General features: G+C 40.0%; 6 protein-coding genes across 6 annotated transcripts; 3 read left to right on the forward strand and 3 right to left on the reverse strand.

Annotated features, from left to right (window-relative positions):
• Window positions 1-9,445: 9,445 nt before the first annotated feature.
• Window positions 9,446-11,126, forward strand: K441DRAFT_91019 (uncharacterized protein). The gene is made up of 4 exons (XM_067654533.1): window positions 9,446-9,905; window positions 10,041-10,303; window positions 10,356-10,809; window positions 10,861-11,126. The coding sequence occupies exons 1-4, from the start codon at window positions 9,677-9,679 to the stop codon at window positions 11,007-11,009; spliced, it is 1,095 nt and encodes a 364-aa protein (XP_067504393.1). The 5' UTR covers window positions 9,446-9,676; the 3' UTR covers window positions 11,010-11,126.
• Window positions 11,127-11,845: 719 nt separating this feature from the next.
• K441DRAFT_559211 (uncharacterized protein) lies at window positions 11,846-12,743 on the reverse strand (the record flags this gene model as incomplete). Its single annotated transcript, XM_067643443.1, has 2 exons — window positions 11,846-12,363; window positions 12,422-12,743. 2 exons carry the CDS (start codon window positions 12,741-12,743, stop codon window positions 11,846-11,848), a joined length of 840 nt encoding a protein of 279 aa, XP_067504394.1.
• A 1,206-nt stretch (window positions 12,744-13,949) lies between these two features.
• K441DRAFT_558995 (uncharacterized protein) lies at window positions 13,950-14,243 on the forward strand (the record flags this gene model as incomplete). The annotated part of the gene is made up of 1 exon (XM_067643432.1): window positions 13,950-14,243. One exon carries the CDS (start codon window positions 13,950-13,952, stop codon window positions 14,241-14,243), a length of 294 nt encoding a protein of 97 aa, XP_067504395.1.
• Window positions 14,244-19,770: 5,527 nt separating this feature from the next.
• On the reverse strand, window positions 19,771-19,992 carry K441DRAFT_558701 (uncharacterized protein; the record flags this gene model as incomplete). Its single annotated transcript, XM_067643418.1, has 1 exon — window positions 19,771-19,992. A coding segment is annotated over one exon (222 nt), but the record flags the coding sequence as incomplete, so codon positions are not given.
• A 3,034-nt stretch (window positions 19,993-23,026) lies between these two features.
• Window positions 23,027-24,240, forward strand: K441DRAFT_686946 (uncharacterized protein; the record flags this gene model as incomplete). The annotated part of the gene is made up of 6 exons (XM_067652039.1): window positions 23,027-23,127; window positions 23,254-23,372; window positions 23,584-23,742; window positions 23,811-24,015; window positions 24,045-24,132; window positions 24,211-24,240. The coding sequence occupies 6 exons, from the start codon at window positions 23,027-23,029 to the stop codon at window positions 24,238-24,240; spliced, it is 702 nt and encodes a 233-aa protein (XP_067504397.1).
• Window positions 24,241-24,635: 395 nt separating this feature from the next.
• On the reverse strand, window positions 24,636-25,278 carry K441DRAFT_91085 (uncharacterized protein). The gene has a single exon (XM_067654534.1). It carries the CDS (start codon window positions 24,971-24,973, stop codon window positions 24,701-24,703), a length of 273 nt encoding a protein of 90 aa, XP_067504398.1. The 5' UTR covers window positions 24,974-25,278; the 3' UTR covers window positions 24,636-24,700.
• Window positions 25,279-25,465: the final 187 nt, after the last annotated feature.

Consider the following 25,465-nt stretch of genomic DNA (forward strand, 5'->3'; position numbering starts at 1 on the left):
GAATATTATCCTTAGTTAGTTTCTGGTATTAAGTAGTAATAGAGAGATTAAATAAAGCCTTAGGTTAATAGATAGAAGCGATATAAGCTCTATAAGCGCGTTACTCTATATATCCTTATTTTAGAGAATTAACGTTAATAATATCGATCTTCTTGCCTTAACCCTTCTGGCATAAAGCAATAGAATTCTCATTTAGGGAGAGGACATATCTATTAAAGAGTAATAGTATTGTTAAATTAAGCTTTTCCTTTAGCTTTGCTATAAGATTTACCTTTACTAGCTCGTCCTCTTTAAGAGCTAAGAATTAGTCGTCTCTTAAGATAATTATATCGTTAGTTTATATACCAACAATTCTAAACGGAGTTCCCGTAGTTATAATAAGGAAATATAGATTAAATATAGAAGTAGTTATTAAAAGCTTCTCTTTATAGTGCTTGCTGTAGGTAGCCTACTAGTAAGTTCCTACCTCTACGATTCTATATAATAGCTTAAGTATAACCATAATTATATCTTCGGAGTATTAGCGGCGAATTTACTCTAGAAGGTATGCTAATATTAAGCGCTAAAGATGCATCTCTAATTAGGTATAGGCCTAAGTAATATCTCGCAGATAGACTGCTATTCTATTCTTTATTAGGGAGGGAGCTAGTGCAATAATAACTCGCTAACTGGCTCGTTAAATCATAGGAGATTATATAAGAATTACCTCCTTACTATTGTTGTTATAGCCTTAAATAATAAGCCTTAATTTCTTAAATAGGGCGTTAGTAGCTTTGCCTTTAATCTCATTAACCATTCTTAACTTAAAGATGCGAACTTTATTAAACTTAGTAGGGTTATACTTCTTAAATTTAAAGACCCCTCTTATAATAAGACTATTAATCTCCTACTTATTAGATACTTAGAAAGGAGCTCCTAGAGTTATAATACAACCTTCCTTTTAGAGCTGTTTTGCGAGTTCGAAGTTAGCCTTCTCCTTAGCTGTTATAAAGGCTATTAATAGCTTAACTCTATTCTTAATAGCGGTAATAAATTGCTCTTTAAAATTAATAAGATATTAGCGATTTTATAATCCCTTCAGGCGACCTCTACCGCGTTATAGTTGCGGCGTATCTACTATAATTATATTAGGATTATAGTCGCCTTCTAGAGTACGTTAATTGTAGCTCTCCTCTAGGGCATTTTTTATAGTATTCTATAAAGGCTTAGAACTGTTATCTTTATAATAAGGCTTAATAACAGTTAAACGGAATTAAGTGGGTCTGTAAGGTATCTAAATAGTATAAGTTTAACTATTAATTGTAATAAGTTAATATGGGCCTAACTATCCTCCCTTTTTACGCTATATGCGTACCTTAGACTAAAGTGGTAGATTAAGCGTAGTTAAGGTGTTTAGGCCATTTCTTATTCCTAGTATATCGTTAACCTAGCGTATAGCGTAGAGATATTGTACCTTCTTTATTGCCTTGCGAATAGCCTTAGCTTATTACACAACGGAGGGAGATAGTGGAGAATTGTTAGTTATTTAAGGGTAGGCGCTAAAGACTAGTAATGTAGGTATGAGTCTATTCAGGCTAGCGGAATCATTAATAGCTTTAACAGCCATTTATAAGGTAAGTTCTTTACTAGCGTCCTTTAGTTTTAAAGAGATAATCTTATATATATAGCGTAATAGCGCGTAATATCGTTCTACTTTTTTAATACTATTATGTGCCTTAATAGGGACTTCCTTAACCTTAATTGCCATTGCCTTTATCTATTATTAAAACTCTACAGATAAGAAGTTCTTTTCTACATCATAGACAATTTAATTAGGGAGTCCTAGGTAGATATTAATCTAGTATAATTAAAGGGTATCCTATACGTTCCTAGCTAATATATCCTTCAAAAATCGTGCGGCTTAGAAGGAGGTTAAGAAGTTAATAACTTGGAGTACTAGCTTACCGCTAAGATATATAACGTTAACGATAATATAGAAGTTAAAATTATAGTTATCTTTAAGGGTGAACTTAAATTGGCTAGGGAACTTCTGGTTTATTTAGTATTAATAGTAGTACTTTATAAGATGCTTAATTGCCTTAACTTTAACTTTATAGCCTACCTGCTAAAGAACCCTAAGTAATCGGTGAACGGATAGGTAGCTAAAATAACGGTGTAGTTAACGTAACTCTAACTTAGTTAAATGGCTTTAAGTAATACTCTTTTCTAGTTAATAAAGGAGTAACTAGGGGTAACCCTACTTACGTATAACGGGCACCTAATTATCTCCCTAAATGAGTATATTCTTAAGGTTATTAAGCTTAACGCCTAATTTATTTATATCTTTAATGCAAAATAGAAACGGGGTGTTTATAGGAACGACATAAAAGGTAATATACCCTAAGGGGGTTTAGACCCTAATTGTACTAATAAAGATTGCAGTACCCTTGCTAAAACGAATTGTGTATTAGCCTACCGTTAAATAGTTAATCTAAACAGAGCTATTAAGCTACTAAAGGGCTCAAACTTAAGGTTCTCCTGCTATAGATACTCCTGCGGCTCTAGTATCTGGCATAATACTATAGAAGACATTCGCCGAGTATCTGTTATTAAAGGAGAACGCGGAACTCTCCCTTAGCTTATTAAAGATATCTAACTTCGTGGTAAAATAGAGCGTAGATTAATTATTAAGAATAGTAACGGTTTATATACTATCTACCTTACCATACTTAGTAAAGTATTGGTTAGGTAAGTACTCCTCAATTTCTATATCTATAAGGAGCTATTCGGCCTTATTAACCTTACCCTTAAAATCTTTTATGCCTTTATATTAAACCAGAAAGCTTTAAAAGTAGGCCGTAGTAACCTTACAATTTCTAATATTTCTTATACTCTGGCGGAACTTATTATATGCCTCCTTTTATTTATTAAGAGAATGCCTAGTTAACTAGTAATTCGGTTTCTTATAAACGTAGCACTTCTTCTAGTAATTACTTCAAAATGAACCTCTACGAGGACCTTCACCTTTACCTTATAGTCGTTAATTATACCCTCTGCCGTATTACCTACCCTGGCCACTATATATTTAATTAGTCTAGTTATAATTATATTGGTTAGGTGGGTTAATTAAAGTAGGTTAAAGTTAGGTGTTAAATTGCTATACTTTTTAAGAGCGTAGAGCGGTGCTAATAGAAGATCTTAATTAAGCATATACTCCTTTATAAGTATTTACAGGATTAAAGAGAGTAAGGTTATATTCTTTAATACCTTAATATACGCTAATAACTTAATTATATAGGCTGAAGTCCTCTTAATATAATTCGGATAAACTATACTAAATTATCTAAAGTTAATTAAAGAGCTTTTAAAGATAATTAAGCCGAGGGATACCTAGGTTTATAGCAATAATCCTTAAAAAGGTAGTCTCTCTCTATTCTAATATATACTGCTACTTATTCTCTTCTATTTTAAAGTGGTATCTTAACTTATATATTATGCGGTTAAAATTATATCCTTTTCCTACCAAACGATTATAATAGAAGGTACTAGCTTAGCCCTTAAGTATAACGGAATAGGCGTTATAGTATTAATTAGACTCTATTTCTACCTTTTAGTAACAGTTATAGAAGATATATAGTTTTAAATTAAGAATATTATATACTTCCCCGCTAAACTTCTTCTCCTAATCTAAGTAAAGCTTCGCAAGCTCTATAAGCAATTTTAAACTACCTCTAATTTAAGATTAAGATAGAGGAGGTAGGAGTTATATTATAGGCTATAGTAGGGACGTAGGTCTAGTTAGTAGAGTCCGAAGGTTATTAGATCGTGAAGTAATAGAATCCTATACTTACTTATATTAAGAGGTAGTAGTTAAAGTTACGGATTAAATTAGTGGATTCTAGGGAACTAAAGATAGAGGTAGAGGCAATAAATATAGAATAGAAGAACTCGTGCCTAGAGTAATAGAATTAGAACGCGTCTCTTATAGTATATTACTTAGATTCCATTATAAGTTAAGCTTCCTTATAGTGCGTAGTTAGTGCTTAATCTCTTATAAAGTCCATTTATGCTCTTCTTTTACGTTAATAACCTACTCCTAAATATTATCTCTAATAGTACCCCCGTCCTTAGGGACAAATACTCTATTCTCCTAAAGGAAGTTATGGAAGTCCTATACGATATCCTTATTTATAGGGGCCTATATTTCCTTTATCCATCTAATAAAGTCCTTCTTTATATATTTCTATAGCGTGGTATTATTATATTTACTGTCCTTGTAATATACTATACGGTATAATAAAAATCCATTTAAGTCTTATTTATTAGCGTTTATAAGGTCAATTATAGCTTTATTCTATATCTTTAGGTTAATATCTTCCTTATACTTCTTTAGGTAGGTTAACGCTATAGTAGGTATAGAATTAATGGGGTGTCGTACGTTAAAAATAGGTAGGATTTTCGGTTTTATAGGATCTCGTAGGTTTACTATTAAGAGGTAGGCAATTCGAGATATTGTTTAACGCGTTTTAGACATCGTTTAACGCGTTTTAGACGTTAACTTAGGACCGTAGGTTTAGTAACACTTCTAACCTAAAGTACTCGACCAAATCTTTATAAATGTGGTTATTCTATATAATAAACGCAACTTAGTATCTCCTAGTACTTAGTAACACTTCTATTACTAGTTTTCCGTAAGTTTAAGGTAGCATAGTATCGCCGGGATCCATTCCATATAAGCGTATATAGCACCCCTATACAAGACTATCTCTTCTATTCGAAAACCTAGCTACTCTATAGTTAACTGTGTATTTAACCACTAATTAGTATTAGTTATATAGGGTAACTTACTAATAACGACTACTTAAGTAGGGTTACAGTAATATTGGTTGATAAAGCTTGTTCATTAGAATAAGGAAGGGCGAGGAGCTTAAGGCTCCTCGCCACGCTAGTGCCGCGGTGACACGTAATGGCAACTTGCCATCACGTGACGGCAGTTTGCCGTACATAACGGCAAATTGCCTCATTCCTGACAATAACTTTCCTATAATAGGACATCCTAGCTATATAAAGACGTATAAGATAGTTTAATAAGTATATTACTGGCCTATAATATATAACAATATATAAAAATATATCTAAGTAGATAAAATATGCGTTTATAGAAAGATTTCTTATATAAAGAAATAAAGAGTACTTTAACTATTACTAATTCTAATATAAAGATAACGTAATATCTTAATTAACTTTATAGTAGACTCGCCTAGTAGTAATAAGTTTACAAATATTATAGTAGTAGTTAACCACCTTATAAAAATACGATATTTAATCCCTATAGACTTAATTAATACTACTTTAGTAACTAAATATTTTATTAAGTATATCTTTAAGCTATACGGACTTCTTAGTTTAATAATATCCGACTATAAAAGCTAGTTTATTTTAGACTTTTAGTAAGCCCTATATAAATAATTAGATATATAAATACAAGTTTTAACTATATTTTATCTAGAGATAGATAGTTAAACTAAAATTGTAAATATAATTATAGAATAATACCTATAAATATACTAATCCTACCTATAAGATAACTAGGAAAAGTAGCTACCCTTAGCTAAGTTTACTATAAATTATATAATTAATTAATTAATAGGTATGTTACGGATTCCGGCCTGGCGGCCCTTAGCGAGCCTTGGCACCCACAGTATATAAAGTGCTGGTCCCTTTGCACCTCTTTGCACCTTCGTGCAATATCCTATCGTGTACTATAGTTAATGCTATAACGTTTACAGAGCCTCCTGACCTCGTTCCGTGACATTATATTACACCTCCAACGGCTCGCATAGGCCTTACCGTTTTTCTCCACCGCCTATGGAGCCGGCACGACGACTTTGACCCATGCCGACCGTTGGACGACGATTCGATACCCCTTAATCTACCTCTCGATTCCTACCGCGTTAATGTCTCTTTCTCTATCTACTATCTCTATGATTCTACTGCCTGCGTACATAACTACGACAACGCCTATCTAATATCAGCACCTACGCCTGTCTCGCTATGAGCAAGACTAGTACCTTCCGCTGTAAGCAAGACCAGCACCTCGCTATCTCGCTGTAAGGATACTACTTCGACCTAGGACTGTAAACAGTTATCTACAACTTAACGAGCTTAGAAGAATAGTTATAAGATGCCTTAGATATTAAGCCATCAATCCACCTGCCGAATTATTATCACCTTAGTTAACCGTTCGAGCAACGTTTTGCCAGCGAACACCTCTAATAAGCTCTGCTAGTCACCAGCAAGCACCACAGTACCGTACGGAGGGAGGATCTGCCTCAAGGGACTTCAGCTTTGTATTAGGGGGGGGTAGTATTACGGATTCCGGCCTGGCGGCCCTTAGCAAGCCTTGGCACCCACAGTATATAGAGTGCTAGTCCCTTCGCACCTCTTTGCACCTTCGTGCAATATCCTGTCGTGTACTATAGTCAATGCTACGACGTTTACAGAGCCTCCTGACCTCGTTCCGTGATAAGGTATAACGCTGTTTTATACAACCTACGGATAAAACCCTTAACTTAAATTTAAATTATAACCTATAATTAATATAACAGGACCTATAATTAAGAAGATTTGGTTAATTAACGTATATAACTTTACTAATTAAATAAAGCGGCTAATAGAACTATTATAAAACGAGTTAATGTACGCTTAAATAGTATAGAAATAGTATATAAATAAAGAACAAGCTTCCGCGTAAGACTTTAAGGAAGGTAATTTAGTTTACCTAAATACACAAAACCTAAAGACTTAATAATCCTTAAAGAAACTTAATTAGAAGTTTATAGGCCCATACTAAATTAAGAAGAAACTAAGCCTATACGCCTATAAACTTAAACTGCTAACTAAGATAAAAATACACCTAATGTTTTATATAAGCCTATTATAACCTCTAAAAGGTAAACCTATAACTTATAAAGTGCTATTACTACCTTCTATAATTATTAACAATAGTAACAGTTCTTACTTTATTAAGTTAATTAATAATATATAATAGAGAATATAACTAAAACAATTTAAACTCCTTATTAAGTAGGAAGGATATAAACTTAGGAAACTTATAAATAGATTAAGGCTAATACGCCTTTCCTAGTAAAAGAATTCTATAAGGACTATCCTTTATAGCCTACTTTAGCTAAATAAACGTAATATAAAGGTAAATAATTATAACCTAATATAAATATATAAAACATAATAGCAGGAAGCTTAAAATTAAGAAAAACTTAAAATATATTAGAACGTCTATAATATAATTACGCGATATATAAGATGTTAAGGAACTTTAAATACTAGTTAAAGTTATCTAATTAGTTAATAATTGCCCCGCTAAGACCCTCTATAAAGATATTAGTTCTACTTACTACCTTAACTAAGCTAACAGTAATTTTCTATTCTGGGGATAGAAAATCCTAATTAGTCCATTTAACGATAGAACTGGTAAAACTCTATACTACTACCCGCTATAAGTACACAAACGTAATAAATAATAAGTCTTAACTAAAATTAAATTATTTTAGACCTTTAGCTAAAGGGGGGGTACTATAATAGGACTAGCCTAGTTATAGTAAAAACGTCTTAATAAAACACTTAATAGATAAATTTTAACGCTTTAACTAAATTCTACTAAATTCTGCTAGCTTAATTAACTTCTGCCAAGTTCTGCTAGATTAATTAAATTTTACTAAAGTCTGTTAATGACCGCGTGTATATATATATATATATCGACCACTAAAACTCCTAAATATTTAATTATAAGATTCTCTTATTATTCTTTTCTCTTCTTTACGCAACGTCTTGTTCTCTATAAGAGCTATACCCCTAGATATAGGTAGAATATATTTTATTCCTTTAAGTCTACTCTAAAGCCTCTTTATATCCTTATACTATATTTCTATAAGGAGCTAGTAATAAAACTATTCTCTAAAGACGTAGATCTATTAGATTTAGAGTCTTCTTCTTATACTTTTAAACCCTACGTTTAAATAGAAATAAGCTATATAGTATCTTTATATTTAATCCCTTAATCTCTTTAAAAGGTAATAGTAGAGGTACTAGGGTAACTAGCTCTAGTATAAATTCCTCTTTAGTCTTAATAGTTAAGGCTAGTACTAAAAGCTTATAGCCCTAGCTTAAATAATAAATAAGCTTCTATTTCTTAACTAACTCCTTATTAACTACTAATCTAAACTTATACGCGGTAAGGAAGTCTAAGGGCGTTAAATATAGGGTCCTTAAAATCCCAGCCTTTAAGAGTTCTAGACGGCTTAGTATTATATTATTAACTATTTCTAGCGCATCTTTTTTAGAGACCTAATCTCTCTTTACCTAATTAATAAAAATATAGATACTCTTTAGTATATAGTATATATAGAAGAGTTTATAGAGACCTTCTAAAAGCTCTTCTCCCTATTCCTTTTTAATTATATACTATACCACCTTAATCTTATTAATCTTATAGGTAATCTTAAAGAGCTTTCTAATATCTATAAATATATTTTCCTACTCTTTACTTTCTACGTTTCCCTTAAGCTCCGATATCCTCTGCATTACGATCTACACCCCTTGATCAAGCCTTTTTTGGTGTAATATTACGATAATCTGACCTTTGACAATATCGTTAGCACCTAGTTACTACCGATATCGGTATAAACAGTAGAGAATTTGTATGGGAGAGGGCCCTATTTGGCCCGTGAGGTAGATATCCTAAGCCTTTTTAGGTATTAGGCTCCTCTTTTCCCTACTTATTCACCTAACACGTGACTCTTGATATAACAATACCATTGGTATTACGATACGCTCGGCTGAACAAACGGTATCGTAGTAAAGAGATTTGACTGTACCAACAATTTGTACTCCACTGATTATACGATCTTGGATTTGAACCGATGGCTCGGGCTTACAGCATATACTGCAAGCTGAGAAGTGAGAACTAGCGGGAAGTGCTTCCTGATGTGCTGGACAGGAGACCGTTCGCACCGCGACTGAGATGTGCGTGTTTTGTTTGGCCAGCTGGCTCCAATCGGTCAAATGCGTGGGCCAACGCCACGACACAGCCCGGGCCCGAAAAGCCCCGCCACCTGCATGTTCTGCATGTAAAGACGGTCATCCAACGTTGCACACGTTCTTTGCGCTCGCTGCTCCTCCCTTCGAGACTTTGTTCCTGATTTTTTTGTTTCGTTAGGCGTATTCGAGTCCACAGCCTAATTACGCGCCAAAAAATGGGTGGCAATACGCCTACCCCTGGCAAGACCCCGTCACACAGAACTCTTCCGAACCACCACGACAAGACAGGATACGTCAGAGCTGTAAGATCGCTAACTGTGCCGTCCGACACATGATGATAGCCTTGAATCTACATTCATCCAACTGCACACTACTCGATTTCGAAGTCGGAGACCCTCATTACCGGCATTATTGGTCATGTCCTTGATAGGACCCAACCAAGACCACACCTTAGGGCACCACTAACCCTCAAGATTCTAGCTCCCATACGCAACACTATCACTAAAGATCCCACTGTGTCTAATATGCTGGGTTGCCATCGCGAACAGAGCCAACCAATAGGCTGATCCTACAACGTTAACGGTGTGGCTCAAACCTTGGGCTCCTACCATTTCGCATACTCCCCTCAAACCCTCCAAACATGCGCTACAAGAATTTTAAAGGCAGTTCAGGGCGCATACGGACTGCTGAGCAAGGAAGTTATCCATCTACCGCCAAAACAGCCCAGCAAAGGCATCTTTCTACTCATCCTACGTCAATGCCACCAGCCGATTGTTCTTCAAACCAGCTCATACCGCCTTGCAAGATGCAGGCTAATATGGGTAGTAGTCCCTTGCTATCGGGTGGGAATAGGAAGGGGCCTACGCAATGTAAGTATTGTCGTCCAATATTCTTATATCTCCCTGCCAGCGACACTAAGCCAAAGGCGTTGGTCAGTTTATGGCTGGGACTAAGGCGGTGATAATGGCGCCCGGTATCCGTACATCCTTACTAACTCTTAAAAGTGTCCACTACAGACTCTCTACCTGCTGGCGAGCCTCAATCCTGGACCACAGCACGAAATCCTCGAGGTGATGTAGAAGAGTTGAGTAACTCGCAAAACACGTCGAATTTTAAGCCGAAGGGCCTGGCGCTTGGTCCCGACAGGACCCCCACTCACAATCCCATGGCTACAGCAAAGGATGGTGATAAAGGAGAAACAAAGGTCAAAAGAGGGTTTTGGGTCCGCTTTGTGAGAAAGTTTAAGGCCGCGTTTATGAAGACCAACGTAGGGACTCAACTATAATGAAAATGAAGACTATATACTAATAGTTTACAAGGAACCGCTGAGTCATGAGAACTTCACCCGGACAATCGAAATTGTCTTCAAGATCGATGGTAACGAAGTCAAAAGAAACGCTCGCGCACTATTCGACACCGGATGCCAGGAAAACCTCGTCGCCCGAGAGTTTCTTGAGAATCAATTCCACGTGTCCTTAGGATCGTCCGTCGGCGGGCTGACCTTTACAATGGCTGATGGACGCGACCTTGAAACCATCTGTTCCATTACCGGAAGATGGGCGGCGACAGCCTCGGGCTTGGACAGGACAATGCCGAACCAGAAACTATATTTTGACACAAAGTTTTATGAGGATTCGTTTTATATCCCAAAGAGGGGAGGGCTACCTTTTGACGTGGTGATTGGTCTAGGAACAATAATGGAATCGGATCTCTTGCTTTGTCGACCTTTAGCCTGCTTAGGTTGGCGCAGGCGAGCGCCACCTTCAGTCAAAGGTGAGACGATCATTTGCTCCTGGGATGTGCATTACTAACAAACCTAACTAGATCGTGAATTACAAGAGGCTTCCGAAAAGCAGAAGATGGCTATAGCTGAGAACGACAAATTGAAGGCAAAACTCATTCAAGAATTCAAGTCGACTGGTGGTTCTAAATGTTCTTTTCAAAAGACAAGCTATATCACACCTCCGGATTGAAGGCTATGCAACAGGATAGTTCACTCTACGCATGTAACATAGTGACTCTTCACTGGGTTGAGCTAAAGAATTTTGGACCATGTATCACGGCGTTTTAGCATTGGCGGCTTAGATCTCATGGCCCCAAGAAAGTACTCTTGGAACCGGATATACTTCTTAACCCTTTTTCATGGGACGGATGCATCTTTGGTCATCCCTAGCCCCCCCCCCCCCTGTCTAAAGTCTAAAGTAAAATGGAGGAACAGTTTAAATGTGCATTTTCCTTTCATTCATATGTGCTTACTAATAGCATAGGCCGTGCGCCGTCTCGTTTCATGTCTATAGACTGGGATTATCACATGCGGGCTTGGGTGGTGTTTAAGGATTGCTTTAATAGCCAGTCCACGCGTGCACTTCTCAAGTGCTATAGCAATAAAATCGTCCCCACCAAGTGCATTTCGCATAAAGGATCCTTGTCCCTGAGTGCAAGCACAGATCTAGTGGCACTTTTCTCACTCGAGGAGCGATCCCAACATTCTTTTAGAGACGAAAGATATATACAAATTTACTCCCGGGAGTTAACTAATGTTCTAAATGATATTGTATGAATGAGAGATGCGAATTTGCGGGAGAATTTTTTCCGATAGAAACATTTTCCACGATTAAAAACGGAAGATCCCGAGCTAAGAAAACGATGCGATTATGCGATCAAATATGACAGTAAAGAAACCAATCTAGTTACTCCCGCTATTTTGATAGGTTGGAGTTACATTCGTTCCTATAAAGACGACCTGTACGGCGGAAAAACTACACAAGTCAGAATTTGTTGCTTGGTATCTTCTTTGGGACGGAGAAACTTACGCAGCGGCTACAGCAAAAACATCCATTCTTTTCGCCGCCGTAAAACCCGTCAAACAGACAGATACCACTACATTGAATGCCGCGATAATAGCTAGTCTAGCCAGTATAGAGTGGACACAATAAAGGATCGATATTGAGGCGACAGGAAGGAGAGACGCAACGACAGTTGTAATCCAAAATGTTATCCGGAGAAGACTATCATCATTATATCCGATATCGCCGTGAACAGTAGGCACTCTATTTAGTCGACCGAACCCAAACCTAAAAAATACAGGCACTATCTTTTCGGTAATCCATTTAGAGAAGGTATCCTCTACATTCCTTGGACGTATTGTTACTAGATCCGGACAGTGAGAATTTGGATATCTTGTAGATCCCCATGTCATGGCGTCATCTCCAATTAATGCCAGGGGCCCCATCTCCTTCGTGGCAAGGTAGTGTTGGATATCGTTCAAGTCCCACTTGCTTGGTTCAGAGAAGCCGAGAATTGTTGACTGCTGAGTAAGCGCCGTATCTATGCCATATTTAGTCGTATTCACGCCATATGTTTTCAGAACCGAGTTATAGCTCACTATACTCCTTCAATGTCGCTCTTATCTTCTTCACTAGCTCCCATTGTTCCTCGTCTCCATCAGCGGCAGACCGGCTCAACCAAAGCCAATCCAAAGCATATCGTGACTTCAACCCCTTAGGGGACTTATTGTCAGCCCGCTCACATTCCCGTAGCTGCTTCTCAAGATATGTCAATTCGGCCTGGAGGTACAGTAGATTCTGAGCATTGAGGGCCCCGAAGCGGCGGAAAATTGCTGTTTCTGGGAGCAATCCCATCTGACCTGCTAATTTAGGGTACCCAACAACGAGATTGTCCAGGGGATGGGTCGGGGAGGTCTCCATTGCATCTAGCGTTTTCGATCTTAGGAGAATATTGATTTGAAGAAAGAATAGAATCGGCAATTAAGCAAAGGCTGAAAAATGTGAGAGCCCTAGGTGCAAATTCCTAGTGAACGTCCCGAGAGAGAGTAGCAACATAAGACAGGCATAACGCTGACAGCCTGGTGAAGCTCTTCTCAATTTTACAACAGCAAATTATGAGAAGAAACCAGACACCTCTTCGGCACTCATATGCCATAGGTGTTGATACTGACAGCCGTGATTCGATTACTCTTGCATTGAAGCGTCCTGCAGAAGACATGTGCAGTTGGCAAGGAGGCGGTTGTCGTGGCAGAGGGCGATGTGCTGGACTTCTTCAAGCAGGGTTCGAGCATAGGCGATAGTGATCCAGGCTTGGGCAGTGCTGCGGGTTCTTCTTGCGAGCCTTAGCATATGCCAACTAGCTTTCTCGCGCACGATAGGTTGCTTATTGTCTTAGAAATGGCTGAGGCGCCCAATTGCCCAGTCCTGCGCAGGGCGATCAGTCGCACGCATTGGCATCCACCGCAGACCTTCCCTCGAAGCGGATTAGACTTCTATTCCAAAGGATGGGAAAGGACACAGATCTATCTGTGTCCCCGAGTAGTCTTTGTATCCTAGCGACATTCTTTTAGATGCTTCCCGAATTTATTGTATTTTCCTAAAGAATGAAGGGCGCGTGCTTCAAATCGGCCAGCGCAGCAAGGGTGGAGAGCCCCACCTGCACAGGCTCCTCCTTGGCGAAAGCCCGAAGAACCTTGAAATACGTCATCGAGTTAGGCTGTCGGTGGTGTTTTCCTTGTCCTGCGTTAGGCTCTTTACAGCCTATCACGACATTAGCTAATTTTGAGGCTTCGGGCCATAAAGTTTGCAGCCCCGCGAGGCAGACTCACCGGTCTGGTCAGCCTTGTACCTCTCTCATCAATGCGGCAATTTTCATAGTAAGGCGTTTTTCTCACAATATTTACCCTGATCTCTAAATATTCGTCAAAATCCTTCATAGCCAGGTCAACAAGATGTTCTGCTTACCAAAGCTGAGGCTTCCATGGAGGCGAAAGGTAACTAGTTGACGTCTTTGTAGGACACCAATTTTTAACATCTTAGCAGCGTACCGTACCCTCACGCCGATCTACAACGATAGAAATCCAAGCGGGGACGCCACCATCCCCAAAGAAATGGTACTTTTCGAAAATGATTTTTGACAACTCGCTGGAAACAAACCTTATCTCGCCGAAACTTGTAACAGAAACTCTGAACATGGCAATCCAACCGCTCGATAAAGAGGGTCAGTCATACTCCCATCACTTTGACGGAAAAGATTGGGACATACAGGGCTACGTGGATCTAGTCTGGTGTTTTCAAAACTCACGGAAGGTCTACGAAACTCGTTTCGCCGTGACGGCAAACAACGATCCGCCACTAGATACCGTTCTTGGACGCGCTAGCGGTCTTGAATATGGACTCGAAAACTATTCCCGATACTGACTTGAATGGTGCCGACAATAAATTTAAAGGTAAGTGCTTTTTGAAGATCCATCTTCCATAGGCGGACAGTATACCCGTTAGCTAATATCCATCCGATTTCTAGCCTTTCCTCCCGTATTATTATGCACCACGAAGTGTCTTAGTCTCAAGCCTACCTATTTAGCACTATCCCAGCGCTAAGGCACCGGAGAGACTTTCGTTACGTCGTCCTTTGACTTATTGGACGGTCAACATCATAAGAGACGACTAAAAAAGTCCGTTTTATCCCTCCAAGGAAAAAACGGCCCTTCTTTATACGTTAGATTCAATAACCCGTGTACATATATGTATATATATATGTTAATGCGTGACGAAATTTGGGTTTTCGCCCTCAATTTCGCGTCTAATATATTGGATATCAAAAAATCTTGTACGGCTGGGGGCTTTATTGTAGCCTTGTCTTCTTCGCGAATTTCGCGCTCTAGTATTCGCGAGATAATTTCCGCTAGGTTAATAGTACGGGTAAAGGGCTATGTCCGGTCGGCTATGGTATTTCGATTGCTAGATAAAGGGGAGGGCGTTAAGGTCCGCCTATGGGTATTCTTCAATTATCCCCATTAGGGGACGTCATCTATATATCAGGGCATTGTTCTACAGAATCCGTACGCTACGTATAGGTCCCTTTAGATGTATTTATATAACTAAGAGGAACGTTCATCTATCCTTTATACGGCCGTTATGTGTAAAGCAGCACTTGATTTGCCACGTTGCATTTAATTCTATTATACAACTGTATATAGAAGCAGTGAGAAATTTGCCGTATATACCACATAAAGCTTAACCGATAGAGCTTATATGCTAGTGTAGCTCTAAATTTATTAGCTAACGGAGGGTCTTTAACCTTAATAGTAAGATGATATTCCATGCGTTGCCGAGAAAGGCATCTGCACGAGGGGCTGGCCATTTGTTAAACCCTTAACATGCAATATAAATTGTGGATGAGTACCTGAAGTATTTCACTACTTAGTATACAGGAAACCTTTATATTTCTCTAAAGCGCCTAAAGCCAGTCACGAAGGCACAACTTGGACACCTGAAATCAAGTAAATCTCTTAATAAAGTATGGGGACATACAGCAATTAAATTTGCTATATAAAAATTTGACGATCATTTAAGACTGCGAAAGGTACAGAAGGTATATGGCCTTAGTAAGTTTTCATAATTTAGCCAATGGCCCGATCGTTAGTATTCCAAACGTTTTATGGTTCTGTATAGAGGTATTACCAATCCCTAGCTGTGGCGTTAAAGGATATGCAAGATTTTCTAGGAGATTGTAGTCAGACTTGCTAACAATCAATTAATTAATCAGACGACCCTTCCGCTTGATTGATTGCCTATTTTGGTGGCCTCTCGATTGATTAATTGATTGTTCGCCTAAATCTGAGCTAATTGATTGCAAATTGATTGATTGATTGTATAGATTATGTAATATATGCAAATTTTGACATGGCTTCGCCCTATGGCAGATTATTGCCTAAAAAGGTCCTCTAATAGCTGAAATCTTGCCAATTATAATATATTAATTGTCGGAGTCGTTATAGGGGTGGCCTATAAGGCAGCTCGTACAGAGGGAGAGTTTATATCTAAGTCTTGGCATAGTATTAAGACTCGTGAAGTGGATATAGGAGTAGAAGAAGAACCTGCCGAATTATTAGATACTGCCCTAAGATAAATTGATTTACTTACTTATTGGTTTAACGACCTTTTTAAACCTTATGCGCTTCTAGGAGCGCCTATATTAAATTGCCGCGATTATATTTGGACTTATCTTTAATCTATAAGGTTTAAGTAGATTACTAGCCTTACTAAAGACTTATTCGTAGTTAGTGCTGGCTACTGGAATAGTAAGGATATTAAGGGCGAACTAAGTAAGTTGTGGAAACTTTAGTTAATGCAGTAGCCAGTATTAAATTAGATTATCCGCTAAGGGGTATTTTTTTAGAAGTAGATTAAGGAGCTTCTAGCGCTTATATTTATTATTATAAGGAGTTTTACTAGGTGTAGTTACTCTAGTATATATAGTAATATGGTCCTCGCGGCCGGAGGAAGCTCGTACGCGCTTTGGAGGGGGGGGATTGGTAGATAATATAATTAATTGCTCTTTATACGATTTCTAAAGCCTCTTAAATGCAGCGTCGCCGTTAATTAACTACTGTGGTTTATCGCGCTAAGCATTATAGCAGAAGCGCTTAAGGTAAGGATGTAGTAGAACTACTGTATAATAAGCTGGCGTCTTATTAAGCTTCTTAAAGTAGGCCGATAGCTTCTTCTACCTAAGGTTAATATTAATCTTAGCGTGATCTTCCATAGCTTCCTGGGTAGGATAATTCTCTAAAGTTGCCTCTGTAAGTCTATTCTTTCTTTCCTTAAACACCTTAAGTAGCTAATTAAATGTAGGTATAACCTCCTAAATAGCGCTGTGGCGGCTAGCCTTGCCTCTACCCTCTAGAAGGCCTATGGCTTTACTAATTAGGCGAAGGATATTAATATAGTCGTTAATAATCTGCTAGTTATTTGTATTAAGGCCGCCAACTTTAATATAGAGGCGCGTATTAGGTAGAGGCTTGCCCCAAGCTTATAGTGTAGGTATCACCCAGGGGGGTACTACAATTGCAATATAAGGTAACAGGTTCTTTTATTCATTCATATCTTTCGCAGAGGATTGTAAGGATCGCGGTGCCTAAATAGGGGGCTGATAAGTCACCGTAAGGATAACTAATCAGAGACATAACCACGTAACCTCTACTCGTATAGACACTGGCGACATTTACAAAAAGGAAAGAAGGTAAGAAAGTATAAAGGAGAAGTATATAGCAGTATAGTGCCAGCTTAGATGGACTGTAGGCGTAACGGTACAATTGTTTAGTCGGTAGACTCTATCTATATATTCCAACACTGGCAGTTCTTTCTTTATACGTAAAACCACTAATATATAGACTTTATTAATATAGTATTCGTAGCTTGCAAAGGCCGTAGGGGGGGGAGGAGTACGCTGGCATTTGGGGCGCGCTATTAACGTAATTTTCAACGTGGCAGATCTGCAGGGGAGGCAGCAGACAGTGACGTTCGTAGGTAAGGGGAGCTCAGCCGTAGGAAGGTTATTTGAGACAGCTGGAGCTGAGTTGTGCTGTTGCCGGGCAGGTTATAGAGGTTCGTACGAGCTTGGCTGCCGTAGGTCCTTAGCTTTAGTTAAGGGGGAGAGTAAAGCTAGCGGAGCTTGCGCAGGTGGAGCTTGTGCGGACGGAGCTTGCGTAGGCGGAGCTTCTGTAGACGGAGCTTGCGTAGGCGGAGCTTGCGTAGGCGGAGCTTGCGCGGACGGAGCTTATGCGGACGAGGCTTGTGTAGGCGGAGCTTGTGTGGACGGAGCTTATGTAGGCGGAGCTTGTGTAGACGGAGCTTGCGTGGACGGGGCTTGTGCAGATAGGGCTTGCGTGGGCGGAGCTTGCGCAGACGGAGATTGCGCGGACGAAGCTTGTGTGGACGGAGCTTGCTAGGGTATAGACGCAGCAGGTGGTTAAGGTGTCCTAGGGGTGGTGGCAAGTAGGCGTAATTTAAGACGATAGTTGATAGCATACGAATTAAAGGGTCCTTCGCTGTTAATATATAGCTAAATTTCTACATTTAACTATTCCGTACAGTCGTCCTTATAAGCGACGTCGTATAGTGCTTATAGTACTAACTTACTCTTTTTATTAAAGACCTATACTCTATTACATCGGAGTAGTTATTTAAGTCTTTTAATTATAGACCTATTAGCGTCCTTAAATGTTTATACCTTAAAATTATTAAAGTCCTCTTGGTATAAATCCTATAGGGTTTTATCCTTAAAGTTATAGCTAGTATACTTATTAATTTTAAAGTAAATGTAATTGGTAATATCCTCTATAGTAGTCTCGTTGGTTAGGGTAATTCTATTAGCCCAGTTTAGATATTAGGTTCGTATATCGGACATAATTAACTAGCGTAAATCGTGGTATAGGTTATAGTATAGGTTATAATATAGGTAGGGGTATAGGTAGGGGTGCTGCTAACGCTGCTGGGTATACTGGCGCTTAGTAAAGAGGTCATACTAGGTGTTAATTTTATGTAGTAGACGCGAACCGAACGAAGCCTTGGTAGGAGTCGGTTCTTTAAGTTCCCAGGGCCTTGGTAGGAAGGGTTCTCCTTAGCAAACGCAACGAGATTGACGGGCCTTGGTAGAAGCGATCGCGTATCGTCTCTCTTCGTAATAACACCTGGCTGATCTGTGATATCAACTAATCAGTGTAGGTATTACCTAGGGGGGTACTGTAATTGCAATATAAGGTAACAGGTTCTTTTATTCATTTATATCTTTCGCAAAGGATCGTAAGGATCGCGGTGCCTAAATAGGGGGCTGATGAGTCACCGTAAGGATGACTAATCAGAGACATAACCACGTAACCTCTACTTGTATAGACATATAGTAATGCAACTTCCTTTTTATATCTATTGATTTAATACTAAGTAAAGGCGTTTAATAGCTCTTGGAGTTCGGCCGCGCGTATAAAGGCTTTATAGTAGCTATTCCACCTAGTCTTAATAGGCTTAACTAGTTACTTAATCTTAAAGTTCTGCTAGCGAAGACGCTTGTTCTTATTGCGCTAGAACAATTTAAATAGTTAATTAAGTTAAGGGGTATTAATAGAGTTAATGAGATTGTAGAGCGTGCTAAGAGGGCCTTCTTTGCGCTACTTAGTAAGAAACTGCTCTTCCTCCTAGTAGATTTTAGTGAGTTACTTATATAACCGGCCTACTTTATATAGGAGCGACTTACTGGTATATTCTCGTCGCTATTTTTAAACAACTTCTTATTCTTGCCCTATATAATTAACTAAGTAATGAGATTAAGGACGTGGTAAGTATAGCGAGTTCGTCTATATTCTTTGGTAAAGCTATATTTAACGGCAAGGGTATTAAGCGTAGTGTTATTATTTAAAGCGTTATCTATAATAAAGTAGCTAAGCCGTTTCTTACTAATATTAAAGCTATCTAATATATTCCCGACGACTTCTATATAATTAATACTAGAGTAGCGGCCAAGCTGCTCTAAAAGGGTAATTAGATAGTTAACTATACGCCCTCCCTAGTTTAAATGGTGAATATATATACCTATAAGAGCGTGTTTACCGTTCTAAGTCGTCTAGCTATTAAATAAGATATAAACTAGTAAGTTTGTGCTTATAAGCTCCTTCCGAACTAAGGGTAAAAATGCTTAATATTTGGCTATAATGTAATCTACTACTAACTGGTGATTTCGCTATAGAATACGCTCGGCCTTAGGGTTGGCCGCAGTAATTAGATTGTAGAAGGTAGGGGTTTTAAACTTACGGAGGGGGTGGGTGTTTTTAATAAGCTAATTAATAGCTAATTACCTAAATTAAGTCACGTTAAAGCCACTAATTAGCTTATTCGCGACGGCCTATAATACTTTATAGCCCTCCACCTAGAGGCTTTTAAGGACTATTTACTAGCGCTTCTTACTTTTAAAGGTTATCTTTCCATTCTTATTATAGCCGTGGCCTCTAGTGTTGGCTTTAAGATATCCAGCAGCTGCTAAGGTCGCTCTAGTGATATTATATTGGCCTACCCCGCCGCAGTTAATGATTTTATAGGTGTGGCAGTATTTATAGATAAAGACGATTTGGTTTATATTAACGCGACTTTGGCACCAGTAGCTATATTTAAATATCTAGCTAGGTGTCTGCTTAGAGCTATAATAAGGCTTTTGTAAATCTGGAAGACGCTTCTAGTTAATGCCGTTATAGTTATCAATATTACCGCTAGCATTAATTTTAGGTACATTGTTGGCTGGTGCAGCGACTTCGGAGAGCGCTAATGTAGAAGTTTTGGGTTAGAGAGTGTCAGCCGCACGTAGGTTCGACTCAGTGAGGTCCTAGCTTATTGTAATAGTAAGGAATAAGGGTTAGGTGCGCGGTAGTTAAGTTAATTACTAAAGAAAAGTATTAGGGTAGAAATTAAGGATGATATAAAGGTGTATTTGGGGTTAATTTAGGGCGGAAAAACGTTTTAAATAGGTCTAGTGGTTGCCTAAAGTGGACTAATTGCTATATTTGCACTTAGCCCTATAAATAAAATTAATACTATAATACCAAAAGTCTATTACGAACCCTATATCCACCGCCTATATAAATATGCAATTAATATACAATTAATTAATTAATTAGGGCCTTAGTAGATTGATTGATTCCAAATTTTAAGCCTCTTTTAATTGATTGATTGATTGCTTATAAGCAATCAATCAATTAATCTCGATTGGGTCCGCTTGATTGTTAGCAAGTCTAATTGTAGTAGATCTCAATGACTAGTCCCTCACGCCTACAACGTTCTGTAAAATAGCTGAAATAAATGTACAAACATACTGGGAGTGACTAAGTTACGGCTGGAGTATTAGTGCCTGGGCCTGACTGCTGAAGGGAAGAGGTACCAGCAGTATTCTTGCAGTATTGCACATATTTCGTGGCGGTTCGTATACTACCATAACTGTCGACCTGAATCGGATTTTGCCACCTTGACTCAGTCACCGACTCAGTCACCTTCATGTATTTATAGAGGCTCTAGAGCCACATTCAATAGACAGACTTCTCATTCTTGACCTGCGCACGGACCTACGATTGACAATAACTCTGTGGCGGAAAATGAGCGATGGATGACTGGTGAGAAAGTATACATTAAGCCACAGCAGCTCAGGTTCTGCGGACTCACATGGGTGGCTGCAAGAGAACTCCGGGCTTTTCTCACAACGCACAGTTAGCGCCGGCCGATATGCGGCCATTATGCAGCTAGAAAAGGGGCAAAATAGGGCAATTATATTTGCTGTCAGTTGGGCCAAAAAGTGCACAAAACGGGTATTTATCACATGGAAAACCATCTTGCAAACTAACTATATAATGTGCCAAGATCCTGTATAGCCTTATTGTTAAGATTGATAGTGATATAAGGACTCCAGAAAGTGACAGCTACCAATTGACATGTCAATAACCGCTATCTAATTTGTCGCCTCCATCTGGCCTTACTGTGCTTCTGAATTAAGTAAACAGAGTGCTTAAGAGTAAAGCAATTTACGCAGCACAGCATTGTCTAAGTGATTGTGCGCTATTACCTTTATTAATGTGTGAATACTTAATCGCTTAAGGAAATAGCCAAACCTAACCCCGCCCTTTCGTCCTCCTGTCCGTGCTCAACCTCACATCTAGATGTCAATCTTATTTGCCATCATAGATTCTATCAACAATCCACACCTGCTTACGGCAGACCCATTTCTTGACTTATGTTGGAAGATTTTAAATTCAAGGATTGGGCTTGCCAAATCCTACGAAGGAACCCAGAGCCGCCTCCCAAAGAGCGTGGAAATAGAACGTGCTTCCTGGTGGCAAAGCACGCGACAATGGACGTCAACACAAGTTCTATGCAGCAGCAGATGCTTTACTGGCCAAAATCAGCTACTCCAAGTTCATTCGTCCTTTTCCCAGGCCGCAGAATCCTAGACACACTAACGGCAACCTCTGGAGCAGCCTACTGTAACACACGCGCCCTCACAAGTTAATATACCGTCTGCCGCCCGCAATGGAAGCCAAAAGAGAAGAGCATGTAATGAATGCAGGCAGCAGAAATTAAGGTGCGACTTGTCCAGGCTGGAGCCTGACTGCCTGACTCGTGCTCCCGATTCAGACAGCTTGGGTTTCAATGTAGGATCGACGATCGCTTCAAGCGGATTCGAAAGAGTAAGAAGTCTTCGGAACTTGAGAAGGAGGTGGAACAGCTAAGACGTCAACTTTCTACCTTCTCCGACACCCAAGCTGCTGGATCTAGAGGAGAAAGACCACCGTATGACGATCAGCAGTCAGAGCAAGTCAGCGGTAGAGGAAGTAACGCGGGAAGTACATCATCTGTTGGAAGGGCCCCTCGTGCCTCGGAGATATTTGCAACCACTCTTCCGAATATGACGTCTTCAGATGCGGCACATGTCTCTGACCGCCTGGTCCTACCACGAGACCATTCCCTGAAGACCGTCCTAAAGAGGTAGAAAGCAATAGTATTCCTGTTCAGCCTGTGAAAGATGTAGCATCGAGAGTCTCCAGAAATTTAGGTAAAATTGAAATCTCTACCAATAAGCTTAATGAGGTCTTTACAATCTAAGTGGGTAGACTCTTAAATTATATTGGAGTATTTCTTACCATCCTGAACCACCGCAAACTAGTGATATTTTAATTGAAGTTGCAATCCAGATTTGAAGTCATGAGACAAACGTTTAATTCTCTCATCTGTTTGTATTGTGACCGTATTTGAACCAACATAAACGCGTTCATGTGCTTGCCATTTATTTCGCACATATTCCAACATTCACTTAACCAAGGTGCTAATTTTCAAGTAGCTACTTCACTTACTACTGCTTTCTGCCGATCCTTGACCCCAAAATCTCCCCAGTTCGGTATTACGAGTCTTCAGCGCTATTATTTTGGTCCATCATCTCCGTGGCAGCTCGAAGATTCGAAAGTGATCCTACTCTCCTAAGGCTTGCCAGATCAGTCACCAGTCTTACCTGGAAAGCCTTGCAGTCGATACCCTGTTCGAAGAGTGTCGTGCAAAGCCTCATACTGCTGTGTACATGGCCGTTCCCTACGAGTAGTAGCACTGCGGATGTGAGCTATATGTGGGTTGGCACAATGATGCAAATCAGCATTCAAATGGGATTGAATTGGCTGATGAACTCGCAGGACTTCACTAAATTCCACATCAAACTCAACGATAAGGAAGTCGCAGAAAGAGTAAGAATATGGGCGGCATGTAATGTCGTTGCACAAAGGTATGATATAAGGTACCTGTCATCTTGATGATTTAACCTGATGGAAATTGGTGAGGCGTAAGCATAGGGGCAGGTTTTACTACTCCTTCAGTACGACTAGGCCTTGATTTTCGCGTCTCGTTCTAGATTGCAGGTAACACAACTAGATCCCGAACTCGAATTGCACCTAAAGATTGAGATATTTCGCAACAACGTCTCTCGATCCATGGCTTCGAATGTAGCTGACCCCGTTGAAGACTGCCTCTGTGTCAAGTTTTCTCTAAAGATTCAGTAAGTATAGAAGGTTTTGCGGGTGCTCTTTCTGGTAAGAACATTTTACCTCCCGGAATCTATAGTGGTGGTTGCCATTTGGTTCTTGATATCAATTCACATAGGGGTCTATAAAATTCTTGACTCACGTAGCGACGCATTATACACAGAGCAATACCCTTCGAATCGATAACACCTACTGGCTAGGCGTATATATCAACCGCTTCCACATTATAGCATCCCGCCTTCACCTTCATGCTTTTTTTCTCTTCGATGAATCGGAAATCGACTCGTATACTGAACGTATCATCAAGCCGTACTTCGCCGCTGCATCCCTAATCCAACTTGCTCTCGACGTTGATAAAAGTACTCGAAGCTTTCTCTGCCATTGCCCTTTCTTCATATACTAGACATTTGTCTCTGCTTCTTCATAGGATTCAAGATCATCACAAATGCGTATTTTGCCGCTTTCCTCGACGTCGACGCAGGCAAGAAGTTATTTAATGCTTCGGTTACTTCAATCCGAAAAATGCCAATCGCAAATAACGACTTACCGGGAAGACTAGGCGATGTACTGGCATATCTGTGGACGGATACCACCCCGAACCTTATCAGCAGACCGGGAAAGGCTGGACTACGGTTAAATATTTGAAGTGAATGAGCATGAGTGTAGTATTTGACTCCTTGTGGAGGTGGCGGCAGCAATTCAGAGCTCACGGAAGCGGCGATCCTGTAATCGACCAAGATAATGAAGATGTGTAGGGGTTCTGTTATACCTAATGAACACTTTAATGTCCTACTAATCACTGCAGATGAGAATGCTGAGTCGGAGAGTACTGTTCCTCCACAGATCAATCTGGATGAGAGTACGGCGTTCGCTCCCAACGCGATGTTCTTTGACTCCTTCAGCCCTCTCGACTTTGCGTTAGATATGGCAGATTTCAGCCTCTTAAGCTAAAAGAATCTGAGTAATTTGACTTGCTATTTTTTCTAGCATTTGGGCTGCCGACATGTACATTGAGCTCCACATTTCATTCCCGCTGCATTACTGCTCCGTGAATGGCCGAGAAAGTATAGGACATATGAACAGCTATAATTCATGAAAGAAATGACGACGGATAGTGAACTGTGTCTTCAAATTCACAAGCAATCTTTGATAGTTTTGGGCCTCTAGGAGTTCCGGATGAACAATTGTGATTCATGCCAGAAACCCACTTAGCACGGGAAACAGCGAAGCGCATCATAACATCAAACAACTCAAATATCATTCATCTAATCTAGTACTTCGCCTCCCCTAACTGAAAAAACCCCGATTTAAATCTTACTATATATCACCCCTCTCACCGCCGCATCCACCGCCGTCGCCTCCTTCAGCCCCAGTCTCAAGCAGCTTCTTCGGCGTAAACCCTTCCTCCAGCCCCGTCCTCCCTGTCTCTTTAATCCGCACCATCGACTCCCGAATCGCCGCATACGCTGGCGCAATCGCCGCAAACGGGAAAATGACAATCTGAGACCCCAGCTCCCGCGCCTCCTCAGGCGTCAGCAACGGCGTCGCGCCATGCTCGACCATGTTCAGCAGCACAGGCGTCGGGCGCATGATGTCGCAGATGCGGCGCCCTTCCTCGCGCGTCGGTGCGCGCGATGATTAGGATTGGGGAGGAGAGCTTGTCGTGCGCTTGGGCGGCGGCGGCAATGCGGGATGAAGGTTGCGATGTCGACAAGCTCTTTGCCGGCGAGGTGCCCGCAGCGCTTCGTTTGGATTTGGTATTCGATATGGAGGGCGGCGCCGGCGCGGTGATAGGAGGAGAGGGCCCTGGCGACCATGTTGGGACCTGCGTGCTTTAGTTAGGCTGGAGGTTGGTGAGCAATGGGGGGAAGGTGGTGATGGGGACGGAAGGGATCTAGGGCTTTCGTCAGAAATACTTTATTCGTACGGTACGATGGCTGTGGTGGTTTCAAGGATTACCACGACGTGGTTTCTTTTGGCTCTGGACCAGCTATACACATACCACATGTTTGAAATGGAGCCTATACGGATTTGACGCGAAGATGCGCCAACTATGAAATATCTATGCTCAAAATCTTGACG

The sequence above is a fragment of the Cenococcum geophilum genome (assembly GCF_001692895.1).
Source record: "Cenococcum geophilum 1.58 unplaced genomic scaffold K441scaffold_19, whole genome shotgun sequence".
NCBI classification, from domain to species: Eukaryota; Fungi; Ascomycota; class Dothideomycetes; order Gloniales; family Gloniaceae; genus Cenococcum; species Cenococcum geophilum.

Excerpts from the sequence above, each read along its gene's own strand:
- K441DRAFT_91019 (XM_067654533.1), top strand. The coding sequence starts at position 9,677 with ATGCGCTACAAGAATTTTAAAGGCAGTTCAGGGCGCATACGGACTGCT. Across the intron at positions 10,304-10,355 it reads CCGCGTTTATGAAGACCAAC|GAACCGCTGAGTCATGAGAA; the intron begins GTAGGGACTCAA and ends ATAGTTTACAAG. Across the intron at positions 10,810-10,860 it reads AGCGCCACCTTCAGTCAAAG|ATCGTGAATTACAAGAGGCT; the intron begins GTGAGACGATCA and ends AAACCTAACTAG.
- K441DRAFT_91085 (XM_067654534.1), bottom strand. The coding sequence starts at position 24,973 with ATGCGCCCGACGCCTGTGCTGCTGAACATGGTCGAGCATGGCGCGACG.